The 22,264-nt window shown below is 35.3% G+C and overlaps 3 protein-coding genes across 3 annotated transcripts; all 3 read right to left on the bottom strand.

Annotated features, from left to right (window-relative positions):
• Positions 1–584: 584 nt before the first annotated feature.
• On the bottom strand, positions 585–5,290 carry LOC112501174 (acyl-coenzyme A thioesterase 9, mitochondrial-like). Its single transcript, XM_025104888.1, has 5 exons — positions 4,727–5,290; positions 4,164–4,332; positions 3,100–3,569; positions 936–1,064; positions 585–856 (listed from the first exon to the last, which is right to left on the bottom strand). The coding sequence occupies exons 1-5, from the start codon at positions 5,288–5,290 to the stop codon at positions 719–721; spliced, it is 1,470 nt and encodes a 489-aa protein (XP_024960656.1). The 3' UTR covers positions 585–718.
• A 4,933-nt stretch (positions 5,291–10,223) lies between these two features.
• LOC112500996 lies at positions 10,224–15,099 on the bottom strand. Its single transcript, XM_025104659.1, has 6 exons — positions 15,039–15,099; positions 13,110–13,271; positions 12,502–12,569; positions 11,779–11,902; positions 11,503–11,622; positions 10,224–10,819 (listed from the first exon to the last, which is right to left on the bottom strand). The coding sequence occupies exons 1-6, from the start codon at positions 15,097–15,099 to the stop codon at positions 10,224–10,226; spliced, it is 1,131 nt and encodes a 376-aa protein (XP_024960427.1).
• Positions 15,100–21,255: 6,156 nt separating this feature from the next.
• Positions 21,256–22,049, bottom strand: LOC112500900 (L10-interacting MYB domain-containing protein-like). The gene is made up of 2 exons (XM_025104547.1): positions 21,711–22,049; positions 21,256–21,630 (listed from the first exon to the last, which is right to left on the bottom strand). Exons 1-2 carry the CDS (start codon positions 22,047–22,049, stop codon positions 21,256–21,258), a joined length of 714 nt encoding a protein of 237 aa, XP_024960315.1.
• Positions 22,050–22,264: the final 215 nt, after the last annotated feature.

Raw genomic sequence — 22,264 nt, 5'->3', positions numbered from 1 at the left:
TGTGTGTGTGTGCGCGCACGCGCATGTGCTCATAAAGATGTAGTTGCGAGTAGGAGCTTCACTTTCCTACATTTATGCTATGCATAGTTTCATGTTAGTTCTATTCTTAGGCCATGGCCAACATGTCTTTTTTTAAATTTTGGATTTATTGACGAAATAGATGAACTTTCCCAAAGCATGTTAAAGAACTTGGTTAGCCTTAATAGGTGTAAGCTCTTACTCTTGCCTAACGGTTGGGTATTTTTGGACTTTTCCCTACAATTTACTATTACTAGATAATCACACTTTTTTAAGTGTATCTTTCTAATTCTTCATCAATTATAGATAATCACAACTCTAGAACAAGTATAAAAGATTTCACTCATAATATTCTGAACTTTAGATGGAGCATTTTGAAATATCTCGCATTCCACGTTTCTTATAGGTTCCGTATTGTCCAAGTTCGTAATAAATATATCACGTGTTTACAACTCGATAAACGACATAGAATTAGTTCATACGAGATAACATTTGATTCTTCATATGTTCGACCTTTTTAACATATTTGGTTTACAGACAACACCAAAAATGATACAAGAAAAACATCAATCACAAAGCTTTTCCATAAGCAAACTTTTCATTTTCATCACAATCACCTTACATACTCTTACCTCAATCCAAAAATGAGATTTATATTCTTGATTTCCAAGAAAAAGAAAAGGTAAATGAAGAAGCTTAATTAAGAGTTCTCACAATCCATGCGTTCAATCACTCGGCGTGCCTCCTCCTCTGTGGCTGGAACAACGCTGCGGATCTTCAAACCATTTGTTGTCATGTTTGAGCAGGTCGTAAATGTGAAGTAGAACTTGTTCGATATCTTCAACAATCATCAATTATTTACAAGAAATGTAGATAACAATATTCTATAAGATAAACAAATGTGCAGGCTTACTTACCTCTGCAGATCTAAGCTCAGGTCGCGTCACATGAGCAACAACTTCCACGTTGATCAGAGGTTCCTCCGGGTTCTCAAGTTCTGTGTACAAAACACACGACTTCAAACGCAGAAAATTTCCAACATCCACCTGCACCAGTATCAACAAATCAGATGTTACTCGCACCAAACCAAATGAGCTCATATCCTAACTGGAGGTGGGTCTCGCAGAGGCAGACCTAGAAACTTTTGGCAACATTTGACTACAAAAAACGAAGCTGTAAATACTTTTTACATCATCATTGGTCTGTTGGTTAGTTCTTGCTTTTTATATGTGAGGTCCTGAATTCTGAGTCTTTTATCCCCATTTTTTTCATAATTATAATAAACCTGGAATTAAAAGCCAAAAACTAAGAAATCGATACAAATGAGATTCGAACCCGCACCTGGAGAGGGAGAAAATACGCGCAAACCACCAAGAGAAATTTGTGCTTTATTGTAGTTTCAAGGAGTATACTATTGCAACCAACAAAATAATACGGTTGAACCTTTCACGACCCTAATTTTTTTTACACTACGATGGAGGAACAAAGCGGTGGCCCATGCCACCGTATGCACCATAATGGGTCCGCCCCTGGGGTCTTGGGGTTAAGATGTAAGCAAATCTGGTCTCTAACCTAAAGAGTAGAGAGGTTTCCGCCCAGGCTAGAGAAAAAATGTGTGAAAGGGAGAAGAATAGATATGATAGAAAATGAAAAACTAGATAAAGAGGAATCTATAACGACAAAACTAAGAGAGAGACAAATATGCTAAATTTTGAGAAACCAGATATGAGTAAGCAACAACAATATAAAATAGAAGCAAGTAGAGGAAAAACGTAACCAATGCAGCAGATACTAAACTCTAAGGGCGCGTTTGGTTTGAGGGATTTGGAGGGATTTGGATTTGAAATCCATTCCAATCCCGCGTTTGGTTTGTAGAAATGGTCGGATTTCAAATCCCGAGATTCATTTAAAATCCCACCAACACTGGATTTGAGAATCCTTCGCCCTTACACTGGATTTAAAATCCATTCCCATCATCGTCTCCTTCTAACCGAATCCTTCTCGATCGTCTCCTTCTAATCGAATCCTTCTCATCGTCTCCTTCTCATCATCGTCTCCTTCTCATCGTCTCCTTCTCATCGTTGTCTCCTTCTCATCGTCGCCACCGTCGCCGTCGCCCTTCGTCTACGTCGCCACCGTCGCCGTCGCCCTTCGTCTACGTCGCCACCGTCGCCCTTCGTCTCCGTCGCCACCGTCGCCGTCGCCGTCGCCACCGTTCGTCAACAGTCGCCCTTCGTCTCCCTTCGTCTCCGTCGCCTATCGTCTACAGGTAAATCATTTTCCCCTTTTGGATTTCTCTCTAAACTATGAACACATATTAGGTTAATCCTTCAATTTTGATAGATTAGGTTGAATATACATGAACACAGATTAGGTTAAATCCTTCAATTTTGACAGATTAGGTTGAAATCTCATGAACACAGATTAGGTTAAAAAAAATTATACGAAGTATTAGAAACCAAATCCTACAAACCAAACAGAGGATTGGATTTCAAATCCAATCCAATCCAAATCCCATGGAATCCAAATCCCTCAAAAACATTCCCGCAAACCAAACGCACCCTAAGCATATTCATGGCTGCAATACTGAAAAAGGAAACAGGGGTGCAAAAAGGAAATAAAGTGAGCCAATTGAATATGCAACCTTTTCTTGATGGACACAGGCTATAACAGATGCCTGCATACAGGAAGCATAACATCAAGTTGGTCCAAATGATGAGGTTTCTACATAACTCAATATACCCTTTCTATAGTTTTAGATGATTTCAAACTGTTGTACCCTTACCCTGTTCTTCAATTATACTACATTCAACAATATTAATCTCTAATTGTGCTCATCTTTAATAAGGATGAATGGCATTCAATATGATAATCATGGTGAAGATGCTAAGCATGAGCAGCTAAGCACACTAATTGCTCTCAGGGAATGATGAAACCTAGGTTGTAACTTTGATTTTTAGTTCTAATTAATCGTATTGTTGTTCTACTGGAATCTTGAGATGAAATAACCATTACCCTATGGAGACTATATATAATCTTCACTTTATATCCATATATGCATAATGAATGTAGAACGCTTACAGGTTTCAAGAAATCAACATGATCAACCTCAAGAAAGCTGGGTGCACTGCCAGCAAAGGCATAAGTGGTTGCAAAAGCCAGCTCGAAAGCTCTTCGCATCAGAAATCCTCCAAAAATCCGGCCATGGGTGTTCCTTTGCTGTGGCTGGCACACCAACGCGTTTTGTAAGCATGTATCCTTCATAAGAATACTATCTCTGTCAGCCAAAGCCGGCATATCAATAAACACACGTCCCTCAGCCAGCAGCGCGTTAATCCTCTCTGCTTCCCTCTCGTAATCAAAGTTCTTTAGTTGCATCCTTCTCTTTTTCCTTGATGCGTTCCTCTCTTCTGCTTCTTGCCAAAGCAATTTCTCCTTTTCAGTCTCCGGCATGATTTGATTAATCGTTGCTGATTTGCCCGTCTTAGAGTCACGACCCACAAAAGTGAAGTTCGCAACTAGAGCTTGTGAGTCCAGAGGATCAGAAGTTTCTGCAGACTTATGAACATTAACCATTTCTGAAACTAATATAGAGCTTGCACTATCAAAGAAAATATAAATCATCAGATGAGGCACCACATCAACATATTTAGGAACCTAACAGAAATCTAGTTTCATCTAGAAAACCAGAATTCTCAGGACAAGACCTCCGATAGGAGCTACTGAAAACGTAGGACTAGGGGTGGGGATCCATAGCGAGAGTAGATGGGAGGTGGGGAACTGAAGAGGTAGGTGTGTGAAGTGTCCTTAAATTGGTTGCGTTTTCCTTGCACTTGCTTCAATTTGTATGTTATTGCATTCTCTTAACCAGTTTTTCAAATCTCTAACATTTCCGACTCTCTTTGTCACACTTCTCACAAGCCGGGGTTCTTCATGGAAACAAACGCTCTACTCTTCGGGGCAGATGTCAGGTCTGCTGCGTAAGACCCTACCTCTAAGTGGGATATACGGAGTTTGTTTGATTTGGTTTGGTTAAGAAAACTAGAAAGCCTGGCTTGGATGTTGTGACAGTAAAATCCATATTTCATGAAGAATTAAACGTAGTTTAATATGCAAACAACCAAAGATTAGCCACTTGATTATACCGTGGATGACTTCTAGCTGAATCTCCATAGACGAACGACCAACCCAAGTAACAGCTCCAACTATTTTCAAATCCGTGTCAACCAGAATCGGTTTTTTAAGAACCATTTTGTCCACAGAAGCAGTCACTAGCAACAAGGAATTCGCCATGCCAGCATGATTGAAGCAATGCTGGGTCACAGATTCAACAGAAACCACTAACGTTATGAATACTGGGTCATTCATGATGAAAATGCTTTCTAACAATCAATTGAAGTTGAATCAAACATGTCACACCAACAAAATCGGCATTATATTAACATTAAAGCTTTTTGAATGTCTTAATAGACTGTTTTTCACGACTTGATCACATCATCTTGGGCGTATTTTATAAAAACAAGTTTACACTTTATTTCAAAAGGGTCCCAAATAAAACTTAATAGGATGCCCAAATGTAAGACTTTTATACAGCACTAGCACTTTTGTAAAGCAGCCTATAGGGTAATTTAGTTTTGTTGCCAATTCAACAAGAATGCATATAATGGACACGAATTCGAAGGAGGAGATAGAGACTGAAGGTGCATACTTTAAAGGAGATAGTTCCGGCGAGAGCATCAAGGTCTTCTAGCAATTTACCCACGCGAATCCCGTTCCAGGGATTTCTATACTGTTCTCTGAGAATGTAATCAGTAGAAAAAGGGTATAGAATAGCAGTCCGGCTGAAAGATGGAGTTTTACTGGTGATGGAGTCGACACCAGAGGTGCTGGTGGTGCCGAAAATGGTGGATCTGGCTTGCCAAAGAGCATTGGTCACCGGTGAATGGTACATACCAGGCCACAAACTAACAGGCTTGCGCAAGGAAGATCCGGCGTCAATGGCGGAGGCATCGTCGTCATGCTGATGTTGATTACTGGGGGAAGAAACCGTGGAAGCTACAGAGATGGGATCAATCCCGCCGGAAAAAGGTGAGTCTGGTGGCGATGAAAACGAATATGACCTGCAACTACAAAACAGAAGATAGAATATTGGGGAATTTTTGGAGGAAAGATTGAAGGTTTTGTGGGGGTTTGGAGATCCATAATCTAGATTATGAAAAGCAGATGGGTATCCGGGTTTCTTGGCAACACACCAAAATCTTATTGCTTTCATTTCGTCTGATTTTGCTCTAAAAAAAGATTGAAGGTTTTTAGTGTTGATAAGAGTTAGAATAGAAGAGTGAAGTACATATTTCGTCCCTCCTCTATGATTACTTTCTGGTTTTTGTCCCTCAAATTTACAAAGTACAATTTTGGTCCATTTTTTGTGTTTTAGTCTTCAAACTAGTCCCTCCCATCAATGGGGTGAGATTTGTGGCCACTAGAAATGGGATGTGCCGCTTACAAGAGGGTTATTTTGGTAAGAGACCAAAAATGTAATTCATTCTAAAATCTTTGTTTCTTTTTTCTTTTAGTGTATCACATCTTATCTTTGGTTCTTTATCTATTTTGATTCTGGAAATTACATTTTTGGTCCCTTATTTTCATGTACAAATAATTAATGAATTTCAACAAAAGTAAGTAAATAAAAATTAATGATCAAGAACATTCATCATATAAGAACATTTTAACTTCAATTATGAACAACATCAAGAACAATGGGACAATACCTATAAACTTCAAAGAACATTTTATGGTATTCCAAAAATTTGTATACAAGACCATAAATTAAAAACATCTTAACTATAAGAATAAACTTCACTTTTGGTCCCTAACATTTGTCATTTTCAATGAATATCATCCTTAAACTTTGAAAATTTCGAATGTCCCTCACGTTTGTCAATTCCCAACAGTTTTGGTCCCTCTGTCTAAAGGCCGTTAAGTTTTTCAGCTACATTCATCTAAATGAGGGGCATTATGGTCATTTCAATTCTTTCTTTACTTTTTCTATTGTTTATGGAAGCCAAAACACCTCTCCGTATTCATGTTTAGAGGAGGGTAGCAAGGGGGTTTCATCGAGAAAGGGAGGGGAGGGGAGAAGGAAGGACTAGTGTTGGCATAGGTAGGTGAAGACGGAGAGGGATTCACCACTCGGTGTCTTGATGAATGGAGAAGATGGTCGTCGTGTGTTGGACGAGGAATGGAAAGGTTTTAGGTGGCAGCGACGACTCTTAAATGAGGAATCGAGGCATTGGATTCTTACCAATGTCTGCATTATCTTGAAACAGGATCATTTTGGCTCAACTTTATCCAAATCGGAAGTCTAGTTCAACCGTTCAGCGTCACAAACTTTTTTTTTTCACATTAGAGGTCTCTATCTCAGTTTCATATCATATAGAATTTTTGACCAAAAACAAAGGTCTTAGCAAAGTCGTAAGACCATGTATGGAGGCGAAGATGATCTCCTCTTGAATGTGTTCATGTAATCACAAGTATAAAAAATGATCAAAACAAAAAAATGTCGTAGATAAGGACCAAAACCAAAAAAAAATTGACATAGATAAGGGGACCAAAAATGTAATTAGCTCAACGAAAAATAAGAAACAAAGATTTTAGAGTGAATTACATTTTTGGTCCTTCATCTAAAAAGACCAAAATGTCCCTCACTTGAGGGGCACATGGCATGCCTAACGGTCACAAATCTCACGATATTAACAGACTAGTTTGGCTTACAAAACATGAAAAATTGACCAAATGTGTACTTACGAATTTGAGAGATGAAAACTAAAAAGAGGCCATAGATGAGGGACTAAAAATATAATTCACTCTTTGAAATACTAATAATGACAATAATAATTAATAATATTAATGGTTCTAATAAAGAAAATAATATTTAATAGTCATCAATCTTTATGTATATAAAAGAAAAACCTTGAGATATTGAAGTGACACCATGAGAATTGAGTATTCTCAAATGATGAATTGTTGTTGAGTTTTTTAGTTGTCCTACATTGGCGAGAGGTTGGAATATTTGAACAAGGTGGTGTGTAGAAGAAAGATGAAATGAATGCCTTTGTGTCAATTCATGGGGTTTGACTTAGAAAATTGTCATATGTTGGTTGACCACTTTGAAATCTATAACCATGGTTGGAATCAAAACCATCTTTGGGATATTGAGGTGGCACCATGAGAATGGATTATTTGAAATATGTAATCCATGGTTGAAATCTAAACCAACCAAATGGTAAAAATATAATGCAAAACACAGTTAAAATATCATGTAAAACACAAAGTTGAAAACAAATTATTCATTTTGCAATATATCAATCATCTTGAAATAAGGTTGGGTTTCATCATCCCACATTAGTGGAGAGATGATAGTTTGAAAGAATATGAAAGATATATAAAATGAGTGATGAATGATTTGAAATTTGTAAACATGGTTGGAATAAAAACCAACCAAATGATAAAATTATAGTGCAAAACACAGTTAAAATTTAAAAATATTTAAATATAAATGTAAAAAACCATAACATTGATGTTGCACCCAAATAATTGAGTAATCCTCATTTTTCTTCAATTATGGTTGAGTTTGTTTTATCCCACATTGATAGAGAATGAAAGATTGACAATGAATTATATATATATATATATAACGGCGAAGAAATGCTTCGGTAATAATAGAAAGAATGCCTGATAATACTTCAGCACTGAGCGGATATGCGTACACCCAAGAGCTATTAACCGGACCTAGTACGCAATGTCAAGAGTTGATGCGCCTCTCACGTGAAGCGTATATACTGTTATGCAATCATTTTAGACAAAGAAATTGGGTGAAGGACAGTAGACATGTTAGTGTAGAAGAGAAAATGGCAATGTTTTTGACGATGATCGGCCATAACAAGCATTACAGAGTGATTAAACATAGATTTCAATGCTCTACAAGAACTGTTCATGTTTGTTTCCATGAAGTTTTACTGGGTATGATGGAATTTGCAAGAGAAATAGTGGTGCCAACAACTTCTGATACAACTTTAAATACGTCGAGTCATCAAAGACGTTTGAGAGAAATATTTTCGGTAAGACTTATGACGTTTTAATTATATAGACACACACATATACTGTATTTAATCTTTTTTCTGTTAATGAAGGGTGCAATAGGTGCTCTAGACGGTACCCTTATACATGCAATTGTGCCAGCTAGTCATCAAACTACTTACAGGAGAAGAGGAGGCGGTCGATGATATCAAAATGTTCTAGGAATTTGTGATTTCAACATGATATTCACTTTTGTTTGGGCTGGATGGGAAGGTATAGCGCATGATTCTAGAATACTTAGGGAAGTTGCTTTTAACCCAAGATCTGGTTTTCCCTTTCCACCACAAGGTATAAACCATTCTCAATTTGTAATTTGTTTTTTTGCTCTGAATATTATACTATTGATGTGGGTCGTTTTTCAGATAAATATTATCTTTGTGATGCTGCGTACGCCAATGCTCGTGGATTTTTAGCTCCATATCGTAACACAAGATATTGGTTGGCAGATTTTCGACGTCGATGTGCTTTGACTAGAGAAGAAAGGTTTAATCATGCACATGCCCAACTCATAAATATTATTGAACGTGCTTACGGTGTCTTGAAAGCGAGATTTCCGATCTTGAAGCAGATGGCTCCCTTTCCATTTACAACACAAAGAAATGTGGTAATTGTTTGCTTTGTGATTCATAATTTCATCATAAAATATATTATTCAAGACCAGTTGTTTATGGAGTGCAATGAGGATAGTATATTTAACAACGAAGAAGAAGTCGAAGGAAATGGATAAGAAGAACTGGACATTTCCCAATGGGGTGTTAATAGCACTCAATATATGGCTACTTTGAGAGATGAAATTGCAAATAGTTTGGTCAATAATGTTTGAGCTTGGATTTCTTTTTTTTGAACTTGGCTACTTTGTGTTTGAACTTGGATTTTTTTGTTTGAACTTGGCTACTTTATGAATTTATGTTTTAATTTTTCGGTGATATCAATGAATTTATGTCTTGATCTTTAGATGATATAAATGAATTTATAAATTTATGTTTGATATTTAAATATTTTATTTTTCATAAATATCATTTGTCTTAAAAATGAACAACAATTTATTAAACAGCGCGTAATTCATCCTCAGGGGTAAATTGGTCATTTCTGTTATTCAGACTGTTGATTCAGATAGAAAAGTAAGCAGCAACATAAATTTATCCAGACAGACAAATTTATCCATACAGTTGTTAATAGAAAATTTGATAAACAGCCCCTTACTCTTCTTCGATCAATACAATAACCGGACAGGTCCCAATCCGGTCAACACTGTGGCCGGACTACCAACTTCAAAATCATCCTAACACTTTATCTGGTCAACAAGGTGACCGGACATTCTCAATCCGGTCAATATAGTGACCGGAGATGAACTCAATTCGGTTAACAAGATTTTCCAAGAACATTACAAAGTTCAATATACAACAGATGAAATCACATGCATAAGATGTTTAAAATCACTCACCTTATGCAGTTATCAAATTCTTGAAGATAATTATTAAGATCAAATTGAATCTTCAGCTTAGCACAAACTTCTCCTCTCCCAATTTTCCACAATGACCAGAAAAACTCAACTTATGAACCTTACCACATATATATAACCCTTTCCATAAATAGAAAGGTGGCTACACATATGCATGTATGTATATTAATTGTGCATGCAAACCATGCACCATGCATATAAATACATCACATAAACACATACACTTATTTATGCATATCTCATGCATACATGCACACCATACACTCACATATATAAAAATTATCTTTCGAAATTTTTACATGCACGTTTTGAGTATATCTTCCATGTATGAAAATAAACACATTTTCACACATTAAACTTGTATAAGCATGTATTCACATGATTATTTATAACAATTAATCATGCACCCACATAATCGTATATCAAATAATCACATATTGTTTACCTCAAGTGATAGTCAAGACTTGGTGATCACATTATCCACCCCTCAAAAGAAGGAATTCATTCAGTCAAATAGTCATGGATACTCAGTTCTCATTTCCGATTCCAATTCTCTGGTCGCCTCAGATCCCTTGTGATAATGCCACTGAACTCTTACCAAATTGATTTATTTATTCCGCAGAACCTTGGTTTTTCGATCAGTTATTGCTTCTGGTGTTTCTATAAAATTCAACTTACTGTTTAGCCTGACTACTGGTAGAGGCACTGCCAGACTCGAATCTGCCAAACACTTCCGCAGATTAGACACATTGAAAGTGTTATGAATAAAACTAAGTTCCTCTGGTAACTTCAACTGATACGCAACCATTCCTATTCGCTTGCAGATTCTGAATGGCTCGATGTATCTTGGACTGAGCTTACATTTCTTACCGAATTTGACTATCCCTTTCCATGGCGAGACTTTCAACATCACATAATCTCTTACAAATAATTCAATCTTTTTACGACGTCTATCAGCATAGCTCTTCTGACGGTCTTGAGCTATTTTAATCTTTTCTCTGATTTGCTCAATCTTCTTAAAAGTGACTTGAACAATTTCCGGCCCTATTAATTTTCTTTCACCTACTTCATTCCAGCACAACGGTGTTCTACCCTTACGACCATATAGAACTTCATATGGTGTCGCCTGAATGCTGAAATGGTAGCTATTGTTGTAGGCGAATTCAATTAACGGCAGATGATCTTCCCACAATCCCTCGAAATCTATAACACATGCCCTCAACATATCTTCAAGAGTCTGATTGTTCTTTCACTCTGCCCATCAGTCTGTGGATGATACGCCGTACTCAACTGAATCTGAGAATCCAGAGCTTTCTGAAAACTTTCCAAGAATTTTGAGGTACATCGACTATCCATGTTTGAGATGATAGACAACGGAACCCCATGTCTGGTCACAATCTCTTTAATATAAATCATTGCCAACCTTTCTAACGGATAATTCTCTTTTATCGGAAGAAAGTGCATAGATTTTGACAGTCGATCCACAATTACCCATATGGCATCATATCCCTTTGGAGTTCAAGGTAATTTCATCATGTAATCCATTGTGATATGATCCCACTTCCATATAGGAATTTCTATTGACTGTATATTCCCATATGGTCTTTGATGTTCAACTTTCACTTGCAGACATGTTAAACATCATTCCACATACTTTGCTATGTTTTTCTTCAGTCCAAGCCACCAATAAAATGGTTTTAAATATTTATACATTTTATTAGTGCCAGGATGAATAGAATATCGGGATTTATGACTTTCGTTTAAAATAATTTCTCGGGTATTCCCATAGCACGGAACCCAAATCCGGCCTTGAAAACATAAAAGTTCCTTATTATTCTTTTCCAATGTGGAAATCAGTTTACCCAATCGTTCAGACTTGAAGTTACCTTCTTTAATAGCTTCCTCCTGAAATTTTGCAATTTCATCATGAAGATCTAGCAAAAGATTCATTCTCATAGCCACAGCCCTGATCGTACCACTCTTCTCCTTTCTGCTCAAAGCATCTGCTACCACATTAGCTTTCCCCGAATGGTAAAGGATTTCACAGTCATAGTCATAATCATTTACCAGTTCAATCCATCGTCGTTGCCACATGTTTAGCTCCTTTTGATTGAATAAATGTTGGAGACTTTTATGATCTGTGAAGATCTGACACTTAGTACCCAACAAGTAATGCCTCCAAATCTTCAGAGCAAAAACTATGGCTGCAAGCTCCATATCATGTGTTGGATACTGTTTTTCATGATCCTTCAGTTGTCTGGATGCATACGCAATTACTTTCCCCCTCTGCATCAGAACATAACCCAAACCCAACTTCGAAGCATCACTGTAGACCATGAAATCTTCTGATCCCTCTGGTAATGGCAGAACTAGAACGCTACACAGACGATCTTTTATTGACTGAAAAGACTTCTGTTGATCTTCTTCCCACTGAAACTTAATGTTTTTTCGTGTCAACTTCTACAAATGGCACTGCAATCTTGAAGAAATCTTAAATGAATTTCCAATAATATCCTACTAACCCTAGGAATTCTTTCAAGTCTGAATACAAAGGGGGAGAATGTTAGGACTGAAATTCAATATTAAATTGTATTCGTCTTGAAAGTTTATTTTGTCTATAATTGTTGAAAAGTCATCGTGTTTGACTTTTCTTAGATAGGTTTGACTTTGATTTTTGACTAGTTGTTTGACCCTATAAATAGGTTATTAGTCTTTGTAATCTGGTAAGAACTTCATTTGTAAAATTCATCTGGTAAATCTTGACTTTTTCTCTCTATCTCCTCTCAAAGTTCTTACAAGTTCATATTCAGATTTGCCATGGATTCATGAATGTTTGAAGTTTTATCTTGAAGATTGATCATAGTGACCTCACAGAAACTACGGACCTCCGAAGGAGTTCTCGGTGCCTCCCATTTCTCTACTGCTTTAATCTTAGCAGGACCAACCTTCACTCCTGTTTTAGATATAACGTGACCCAGAAATTGAACTTCTCTTAACTAGAATTCACATTTGGAAAATTTAGCATACAACTTTTCTTTCTTTAGAATCTCAAGAATCAAATAAAGATGCTCAACATGCTCTTTTTCAGATTTTGAGTATATAAGAATATCATCGATTAATACAATAACGAATTTTTTGAGATATTCATTACATACTCAGTTCATGAGATCCATGAAAGCTGCAGGAGCATTGGTTCGGCCAAAAGGAATAACTAGAAACTCATGATGTTTATACCGAGTTTGGAAAGCAGTCTTGGGAACATCTTCTTCTCTGACTTGTAACTGATGGTATCCTGACAGCAAATCGATCTTTGAAAAGTAACTGGCTCCCACCAGCTGATCAAATAGATCATTGATTCTTGGTAAAGGATACTTATTTTTAATCATTAGTTTGTTCACTTCACGATAATCAATGCACATCCGCATTGATCCATCTTTCTTCTTGACAAACATAATCGGAGCACCCCAAGGTGAGGTACTAGGTCTGATGAAACCTTTGTCAAGAAGATCTTTCAACTGTGTGACCAATTCCTTTAACTTCGACGGTGCTATCCTGTACGGTGCTTTTGCCACTGGTGCTGCCCTAGGTACCAGATCTATGATAAACTCGATAGATCTATCTGGCGGTAGACCAGTTAAATCTTCTGGAAAGACTTCTGAATAATCACACACAACTAGAATCAACTCTTTATTATCTTTTTCTTTCTTTGCATCTACCACATAGGCCAGATAACTCTGACATTTTTTCTGAATACACTTTCGTGCTTTCAGAATTGAAAACAAGTTGATATGGTGATGATAAGTATCAATTTATTTGATACTTTTACACGTTTTTCTTTACTTTATTTACCCATTTTATTTTCCCAAAATTCCGCAGAGTGAGTTTTTTTGTTTCGTTTTTCTATTTTTTTTTATATTGAAGCTAAATTGATATGATAAACATGTTTACTTCTTGGATATGTGCTGATTTTTGGGAAAATAGCCATGTTAATAGGTATTTGTATGAAGCATGTTTTAGCGTGTGCTGCAGGACGATTCCAGGGGCACTTTTGAGAATAGTATGGGGAATCTTTTGAGGTCAAATCCCCCCTTTTAGCAACCCATCTCCTGCAGATTTTTAAGATCTCATGGTACAAATTCAAGATCTAATTTTTTACTATTATCTAGGTAGCATGGCTTTACCCATTGGACTATGTAAAAAATTGGGTAAAGTCTTTATCTTTTGGTCATTGTCCTCCTTTCTCCTACTATATAAAGGGGGAGGCTTGGCATTGTAAAGATAAGCAATTCTAGAGAAACAATCTAGTAAGAAACATAGAAGTAGTTACTTTGAATGTTGAAGGTTCTTTTGGATATAAAGTTGTGCTTGGAAGTATTTTATTTTTCTTCTTTATAATTCCTCTTTATATTTATTTTTTCTAATATCTTTTATTCTATTATGCTCTACTTATTATGCTTTATTATTATTCATGCAATTAATTTTTCTATTTTAAGCATTGTTAGTCGCTTTTATAATTCCGCTTGGCATTCATTTCTTCTACTTTATTCTCCTTTCTTATGCATTATTATTTACGCAATTAATTTTTCAAGTATGTTAGGCTAAAAATATAGCTTGGGTGTTGGGTGACGTTAAGAGAAAAACCGAATCCGTTTGTAGAAATATAAATAATAAATCGTTACAAATTCAAATTTTTATTGCAAAAACGTCATCCATGGACAAGTTGATCACTTGTTTAAAAGTGTTAAAGTGTGTTGGATTTAGAGATAAACCAACAAGCACACGTCAACTTGAATGATATGGAAGTAGGCTCGAGAGAGTTACTTGGAATCGAGGAGACTCGTTTTCACTCCATTTAGCTTGTAAAAGGAATAGTTTGAGTCAATGTCAAGATTCCAGCCTTGCATAGAGATATGAAGGTTTAATCTATGACTGTGTGTCATTCTATATCTCGAGAGAGTACCTTAAAGAAGCTATTAGTTGTAAAGATAAGTTATTTATAAAAGCATGTTATAGAACCATGCTATAGCATGTTGTCTACTTAAAAATCGGTTTAATATCTTAACAAAATCCCTACACCATAAGCTCTCTTTTATTACTTGTTCACAACAGTAGTTTTTAATCAACTCACCACAAATATTTCTTTGAATTCACCATCTGAAATCATATCTTTATTTATACTATTAAAACGAACTTTTATTCCTTTTCTCCATGGACGATATTCGGTATTTTTACCACTTTATTACTTGTAAAAGACGATAGTGGATTGATGAGTGTATAATTGCACTAGTTTCCATTTGCTAACAGTCCGAGAGATTTATTTTATATAATTCTCGTAACAGGTGATCCTGCCGATCACCATAAATAATAATCGGTCCTTTCCCGGGCAGATCAATACTGATCATTTTCTTATTACACATAATACTTGCCCGATTCTCTGCTAACCAATCCATTCCCACCACAACGTCGAATTCTTTCATCGCCATTGAAACAATTGGATCGGCAGCCCACACCCCTCAATTTTAATTATGCAATTATTGAACACATAAGCAACAGGTTCTTGACTATTAGAAGTTTCAACTACTAATATATCATCAAGTGGCACAGAAGTCATACATGCAGACTCAACAAATGAATGTGACACGAACGAAAAATTTGCACCTGAATCAAATAACACCTTAGCATATATAGAATTTAGAAGAAATGTACCTGTTACCACGTCAAGTGTAGCCTCGGCCTCATTCTTTGTCATCTGAAATGACCGACCCCTCCTTGCCCTCCTCTAGATAGATTGGGTCTTCCATGGGCACTCAATGCATTACTTCCCATAGTCAACTGCGGAGTCTTTAATAGTGGGCAGTTGGGTTGAATATGATCTGGTGAATTACAATTAAAGCACCTCCTAGTAACCGGACAGCTTCTCGACAAATGACCTGCCTCACCACATTTGTAGCATCTTCTCAGGTTCGTCTTACAATCACCTGATGAATCTGTCAACAATCACCTGATGAATCTATTATCATACCTTACTGTTTTTAACCCTCGATAATCAGATGAAGGTCCTTCCCATCTCCTTTTGTCAACTACTTTTCCTTCTTCTTGTTTGTTCTTATTTCTTTAAGTGACCTCTGTCGCATCGACGGTTAATGAGAAAGTGGTAGGATTCATAGCAATCACAAATTCTCAAATTGAAGGCTTTAAACCCCAAATATATTGTTGGTCCCTTGAGGGTCTACAAGATATGTATAATAGTTTGTAGAAGGGGGAGGATGAATACAAACACGGTATTTTCTAATTTAAAATGTATATTGATAAAAGAAGATCAATACAAATTTTCTGCCTAGTAGGAGCATTGACAGGGGAATTTTCTGTATCATCAAGATTAGGGCGGGCAATCCTTTCAGATCTTCGAGTTTGGCTAGACATCTGCAAATTTCAACATTAATAATCACGTATTCACCTTCCCAAATATAATGAAGTATCTAAGTTCAGATATGTACCTGTAAATTCATAATTACATTGGCCAGATGTAATTCGAATTTACCTTACATACTTTTCTTTTAACTCATCATATTTCTTTCCAATGGTGCTAACTATGTCCGGGACCCCTAATCATGCAATGAAATAGTTTAAGTCTAGGTATCATGCTTTAAATACCTAAATCGTTTAAACTCAAGCTCTGATACCACCTTGTGTAACACCCACATCATACATTGCATATAACATATACTTCATTCAAAAGAAATACATGTATTACTCTACTTAGGTCTCATAGTACAAGAAATTAACGTACAAAATACATAACTCAAAAAATTCCAAAAAACAGGTTCTTATACTAATTAACCTTTAACTTCAAAACTAGATTCATCCAGAAGATGATCTTCACATAGTTATGCACATAGGAAAATAATTACATTTTCCCCTTCCCCTTACCATCATGTAACCCTTTAGGTCCTGCAATACATATTAGAAAGACAAAATGAGGGTTAGACCAGAAGGTCTAGTGAGATCCCCTTTTTCATGTAATTGCAGCGCACCAAAACTTTATTTAAAATCAACTTTTCATGTAAACAGATACATAACCACATAGTTTACCACAACTAGTACCCCTCTGATTTCCAAAGCCAAACTCTGACTTTATAAGTAGTTTATTAGCAAAAGCAAGGCTAGAGCCTTTCAGATTCAACATAACTCGTCCCAAAGCACTTTTCATCAAAAATACGGTTATTTAAAACCTCTGGCAAAAAGCCAATTATCTTCTTCTTAATAACATCACTACTACCATTTCCAATAAGAACCATGTTCCTGAATCTTTAAATTACATAGAAATAAGGACTCAGAGCCATCGTAATCTTAAAGAACATAATAGTAAGAGTTGTATTAATAAACACATACACAAATGCCACCCTTATATCCAAAGGTACACCTCTCCTTGATACGCCACCTTTATCCCAAAATACACCTCTCCTTGATATGCCACTCTTATTTCCACATCAAAAATCTATAGATTGCTTCCAAAAAGGACAGACCGAAGTCACAAACGCCCTGATGGAACATCATCTATAATTTTAACAAGTAGCGGTTTCAATACAGTTTCGTATCAAAACTTTAAAATTTCAGAACCATTGTTCTTTATTTTATTTTCAATATTCAACCTTACATTTTCAACATAAAACAACGTAAATAAACAACTTATTAATTAAGTGAACTTATTTTGCCATTCATGTATAAACCCAGCTGGACTTCATATCCGGTCAACCCAAAATCCGTACAGGCTTTGGCTGGACTTCCCATCCAGACAACATTGTCCCAATTCAATTCAAGATATTGGAATCCGCTCAACAATAATAAGATAACAAATCATAACTCTAATCCGGTTAACTCTTGGCCGGACTTACTCTTCTCCGATCAATACTATAACTGGACAGGTCCCAATCCGGTCAACATTGTGGCCGGACTACCAACTTCAAAATCATACTAACACTTTATCCGGTCAACAAGGTGATCGGACATTCTCAATCCGGTCAATATAGTAACCCGAGATGAACTCAATTCGGTTAACAAGATTTTCCAAGAACAATACAAAGTTCAATATACAACAGATGAAATCACATGCATAAGATGTTTAGAATCACTCACCTTATGCAGTTATCAAATTCTTGAAGATAATTATCAAGGTCAAATTGAATCTTCAGCTTAGCACAAACTTCTCCTCTCTCAATTTTTCACAATGGTCAGAAAAACTCAACTTATGAACTTACCACATTTATATATACCCTTTCCATAAATAGAAAGGTGGCTATACATATGCATGTATGTATATTAATTGTGCACGCAAACCATGCACCTATGCATATAAATACATCACATAAACACATACACTTATTTATGCATATCTCATGCATATATGCATACCATACACTCAAACATATAAAGATTATCTTTCAAAAAATTTACATGCACAATTTGAGTATATCTTCCATATATGAACACATTTTCACACATTAAACTTGTATAAGCATTCATTCACATGATTATTTGTAACAATTAATCATGCACCCACATAATCATATATCAAATAATCACATATTGATTACCTCAGGTGATAGTCAAGACTTGGTTATCACAACATTTTATAAAATGAAAGAAGAAATCAAGTGATAGAGAGAGAGCGAAAAGTTTACCTGGATTTTTTTTGTTGAAGAATAATGGTTTGTAAAATCACGAATATATCAAATGATAGAGGGGAAGATAAAAAAAATTATTGATGGACAAATTATGGAGAAACACAAGATATATGTGTATATATATAAATATATTATTTAATTAATTTTTATATAGATTAACTTTTTAAGAGGGGCGTTCAAAATGAACCAACACCATGAGTTTGGAAAGTTGGTTAAAATGAGCTAACAACATGAGTTAGGAGATCAATTAAAGGGAGCCAAGTTGCCTCAAAGGCATCTCAACCTCTTTTCATATATATATATATACATACATATATAGAAGTTGGTTTAAATACTAACCCATTTTTTTGTGTTAACTATGCTAACCAACATCAACCAATCATGTTCATTCTTTTAGTTAGGTTCAAATGTAACTCACATATTAAGTGTAAGGGTATTTAGGTAATTTATCATTTTTATGTAACTCCCCAATATTTTAATTGGGAGTTACAAATCTTAAAATATCACTAATTGATCTTCATGTAATAATGACATGAAGTTTCACATTTGCTCATCTTACTGATTTTTACATTTCATTATTCCTACAATGGTTTTGATATTGTAAATTTCAAAAAGGTCTCTTTTGTAAAGATTCCGTTATAGTCCGAGTAATTTGGATAATCATAGAGTAAAACAGATCGACGACAATGAGAATGAAAAAGCTAAAAGCATCTACGAATACATTCGGAATTCAAATTACGAAAGTGAAGAAAATGATTAAAGCGTTCACGCACATGTTCACTCAAACGTCGACATATGTGTTCATTCGTGCACATATRTGTTCAATTGGTTCACACAATATGTCCATTTGGTTCACACACATGTTTCAATTGTTCATTAGGTTCACACATTGTTTTGATGAAGATTATGAACCTAATTTTTCAATTGTTCATTAGGTTCACACATTGTTTTGATGAAGATTATGAACCTAATTTTCAATTGTTCATTAGGTTCACACATTGTTCATTAGGTTCACACACATGTTTCAATCTTATCTGGATGYCGTCGCCTGGTAATCCTTCCAAATCCTCCATTGTTTTGATGAAGATTATGAACCTTATTTTTAGCTACTGATTTAAGATATTGATCGATGAGATTGACGGTTTCTTTATTGATTGGAAGTTACAGAATAGGCTGACAAAATAGAATACGTTAAGATCATTCACTTTTTACAATTCTACCATTTGAACCATTGTGAACCTAATTTTTTATTAGTATGGTAATTAAATAATTAAATTTTTAGTCTTAATAAATGACAACCGTTGGATGTTCAAATGAACGACCAAGATCGGTTAACAAAGTTAACACGATAATCTTGGTTAGTATTTGAACCAACCCTATATATAGGGCCAAGATCAAATGCTAACCATCATTTTTGTGTTAACCTTATTAACTGATCTTGGTCATCCAAATCTATAATCAACGGTTAAGATTAATCAATAAAAAAAATTAAATTTTAAAGTTTGAATTTTAATGATACCTAGTGAACAATGATGAAAGGGGCATTTTGGAAAAAAAAATACACTTATCAAGGGTATTCTAGTAAATTGAATTCATTTGTAACCTCCAAACAATTAATGGGGAGTTACAAACAATCAAATCCCAAAAAATATGCATTCATATTATTATTATTTTTTTTACTACTGATCTTCCATGTTTATTCTTGTATGAATTCCTAAATCGCATAAGAAACACGGTAGTAACAATTTTCGGTATTGATCAATTTGAACACAAATGAATCGTGAACACAATTTGAACAAAATGAACAACTGTGAACACAATTTGAACATAAATGAACCGTGAACACGATATGAACACAAATGAACACGATATGTGCAATTTTTGGCCCATATATTCACATACATAGACGTCCCACAAAATTAAGRTAGCATCTGTTAATTTGTGTTCATCTGTTAATTTGTTCAAATTGTGGTCACGGTTCTTTTGTGTTCAAATTGTGTTCAAGGTTCATTTGTGTTCAAATTGTGTTCACAGTTGTTCATTTTGTTCAAATTGTGTTCACGATTCATTTGTGTTCAAATAGATCAATACCGAAAATTGTGTTCAAATTGTGTTCAAGGTTCATTTGTGTTCAAATTGTGTTCAAGGTTCATTTGTGTTCAAATTGATCAATACCAAAAATCGTTACTACCGTGTTTCTTATGCGATTTAGGAATTCATACAAGAATGAACATGAAAGATCAATAGTAAAAAAAAAATTAATAATATCAATGCATATTTTTTGGGATTTGATTGTTTGTAACTCCCCATTAATTGTTTGGGGGTTACAAATGAATTCAATTTACTAGAATACCCTTGTAAGGGTAAAATGAACAAGACATAAACCTATAAAAATAATGGAATTTGATTGGTTGAGAGAGTTTTCAAAGTTAACACAAAAATGATGGTTAACATTTGATCTTCCTTCTCTCTCTCTCTCTCTCTCTATATATATATATATATATATATATATATATTAGGACTACGATCATCATTTCTTCCTCAAAAGTCAACATATCTATTCAAATAAAAAGACATATTGTAAATCCAAAAAAAAATTATAAATCTAAAAAGAAATGCATAAAATAACCATGCTTATCATAAATCCAAAACCAACACTTATCATAAATCCATAGCCATACACATATCATAAATCCAAAAAACATCATATGTCCAACAAAACGTGGCACCAAATTGTCATCCAAAAAAACTCACAAGTTAACAAAGAAAAGTTCTAAAATTGTTATACTTTACAAAAGTTCTAAAAACGTGGCACCAATCTTTACTGATATCTCTACTTTGCCCCAACTGTTCTCACCCATTTTCTTGCAATTTCAGACGGTATTGTCATCCAAGCTTCTCTATTACGGTTGTCCGAAGTGAAAAGGCAATACGGTACAACGGATCATCTTTTGCTCACCCAGGCTCGTTCAATTTTTTTAGACATGACTCATAACTAAAAAGCTCAGGATTCCCATATTTCGATGCCATAGTATCTAAAATTTTTATAAGCTTTTCGTCAAGCTCCGAAGTCGTTGCCATAGTCTTTTTACGCTTATGTTTCTCAACCGGAACACGAGATGAACAGGGTGTTGAAGACACGGGAGCTTGATCACTTGAGACATTGATCTCTTCCTCAATGACAACAAATGGCTCGGTAGTTGGCAAATGGTCTTTTGATGACGGTCCATGGCCTCCAATACCCGTGGACATATCACCCTCGAATAGTCGTGCACACAAGTCGAGATATGGAAGACTTGTAGTCCTCAATGATTCAACATACCTATTGGTCTGTGTTAAAGAAACATTTATAAATATACAAATAAAATAAAAAAATCAAAATAAAACAAGATCTAAAGTTAGAAAATGACCTCTATCTCCAACTCCCATTCCTCGGGGGTCAAGTTAAACGTGTTTGTTGAAGGATCATATACATTGCCAGTTTTGTTTTTTAATTTCAACCAAGCACCATATTTTCCCTTCAAGAAATCGAAATGGTTTCGCATTTGCTTTCGATCGACCACAAAGTTATGTGTGCTTTTCAAGGTATCGACAACTTTCTTCCATGAAAGTGCCTTCAAGCTAGCACCCTCTTTTCCATTCAACCTGACCTCTAGTATACAACTTTCTAAAAACGTTTTGACAATATATGGATCCTTCCAACTAATCCTAACCCTTTTTTGTTGTTGGGTTTCACCCGTTTGTTCCATACCTATTAAACAACAAAAGACATGATAAACCTATAACACCCCCAAATCCATACATTGCATATAACACATATGTCATACATCGAATACATGTTTTAAACCCACATAGGTCCATAATACAAGAGTTTAAAATACGAAATACATAACTCAAAAATTCCAAATACAAGTTCTTGCAAATGTAATTCCTATGAGTTCCTATCTTCCCGCACACAAGTAAA

The sequence above is a fragment of the Cynara cardunculus genome (genome assembly GCF_001531365.2).
Source record: "Cynara cardunculus var. scolymus isolate 2C chromosome LG 1, CcrdV1, whole genome shotgun sequence".
In the NCBI taxonomy this organism is placed as follows: domain Eukaryota; kingdom Viridiplantae; phylum Streptophyta; class Magnoliopsida; order Asterales; family Asteraceae; genus Cynara; species Cynara cardunculus.
The sequence above is the reverse complement of the archived record's forward strand: the minus strand, read 5'-3'. Positions and strand labels throughout refer to the sequence as shown.

Coding starts and splice junctions, on each gene's coding strand:
- LOC112500900 (XM_025104547.1), bottom strand. CDS start 22,049: ATGGAACAAACGGGTGAAACCCAACAACAAAAAAGGGTTAGGATTAGT. Junction 21,631..21,710: donor AATGGGAGTTGGAGATAGAG/GTCATTTTCTAA, acceptor TCTTTAACACAG/ACCAATAGGTATGTTGAATC.
- LOC112501174 (XM_025104888.1), bottom strand. CDS start 5,290: ATGAAAGCAATAAGATTTTGGTGTGTTGCCAAGAAACCCGGATACCCA. Junction 4,333..4,726: donor CCGGAACTATCTCCTTTAAA/GTATGCACCTTC, acceptor TCTGTGACCCAG/CATTGCTTCAATCATGCTGG. Junction 1,065..3,099: donor ATGTTGATTTCTTGAAACCT/GTAAGCGTTCTA, acceptor ATACTGGTGCAG/GTGGATGTTGGAAATTTTCT.
- LOC112500996 (XM_025104659.1), bottom strand. CDS start 15,099: ATGGCGATGAAAGAATTCGACGTTGTGGTGGGAATGGATTGGTTAGCA. Junction 12,570..13,109: donor GAAAGATCTTCTTGACAAAG/GTTTCATCAGAC, acceptor TATCTAAAACAG/GAGTGAAGGTTGGTCCTGCT. Junction 11,903..12,501: donor CACCGAGAACTCCTTCGGAG/GTCCGTAGTTTC, acceptor GTTCTGATGCAG/AGGGGGAAAGTAATTGCGTA.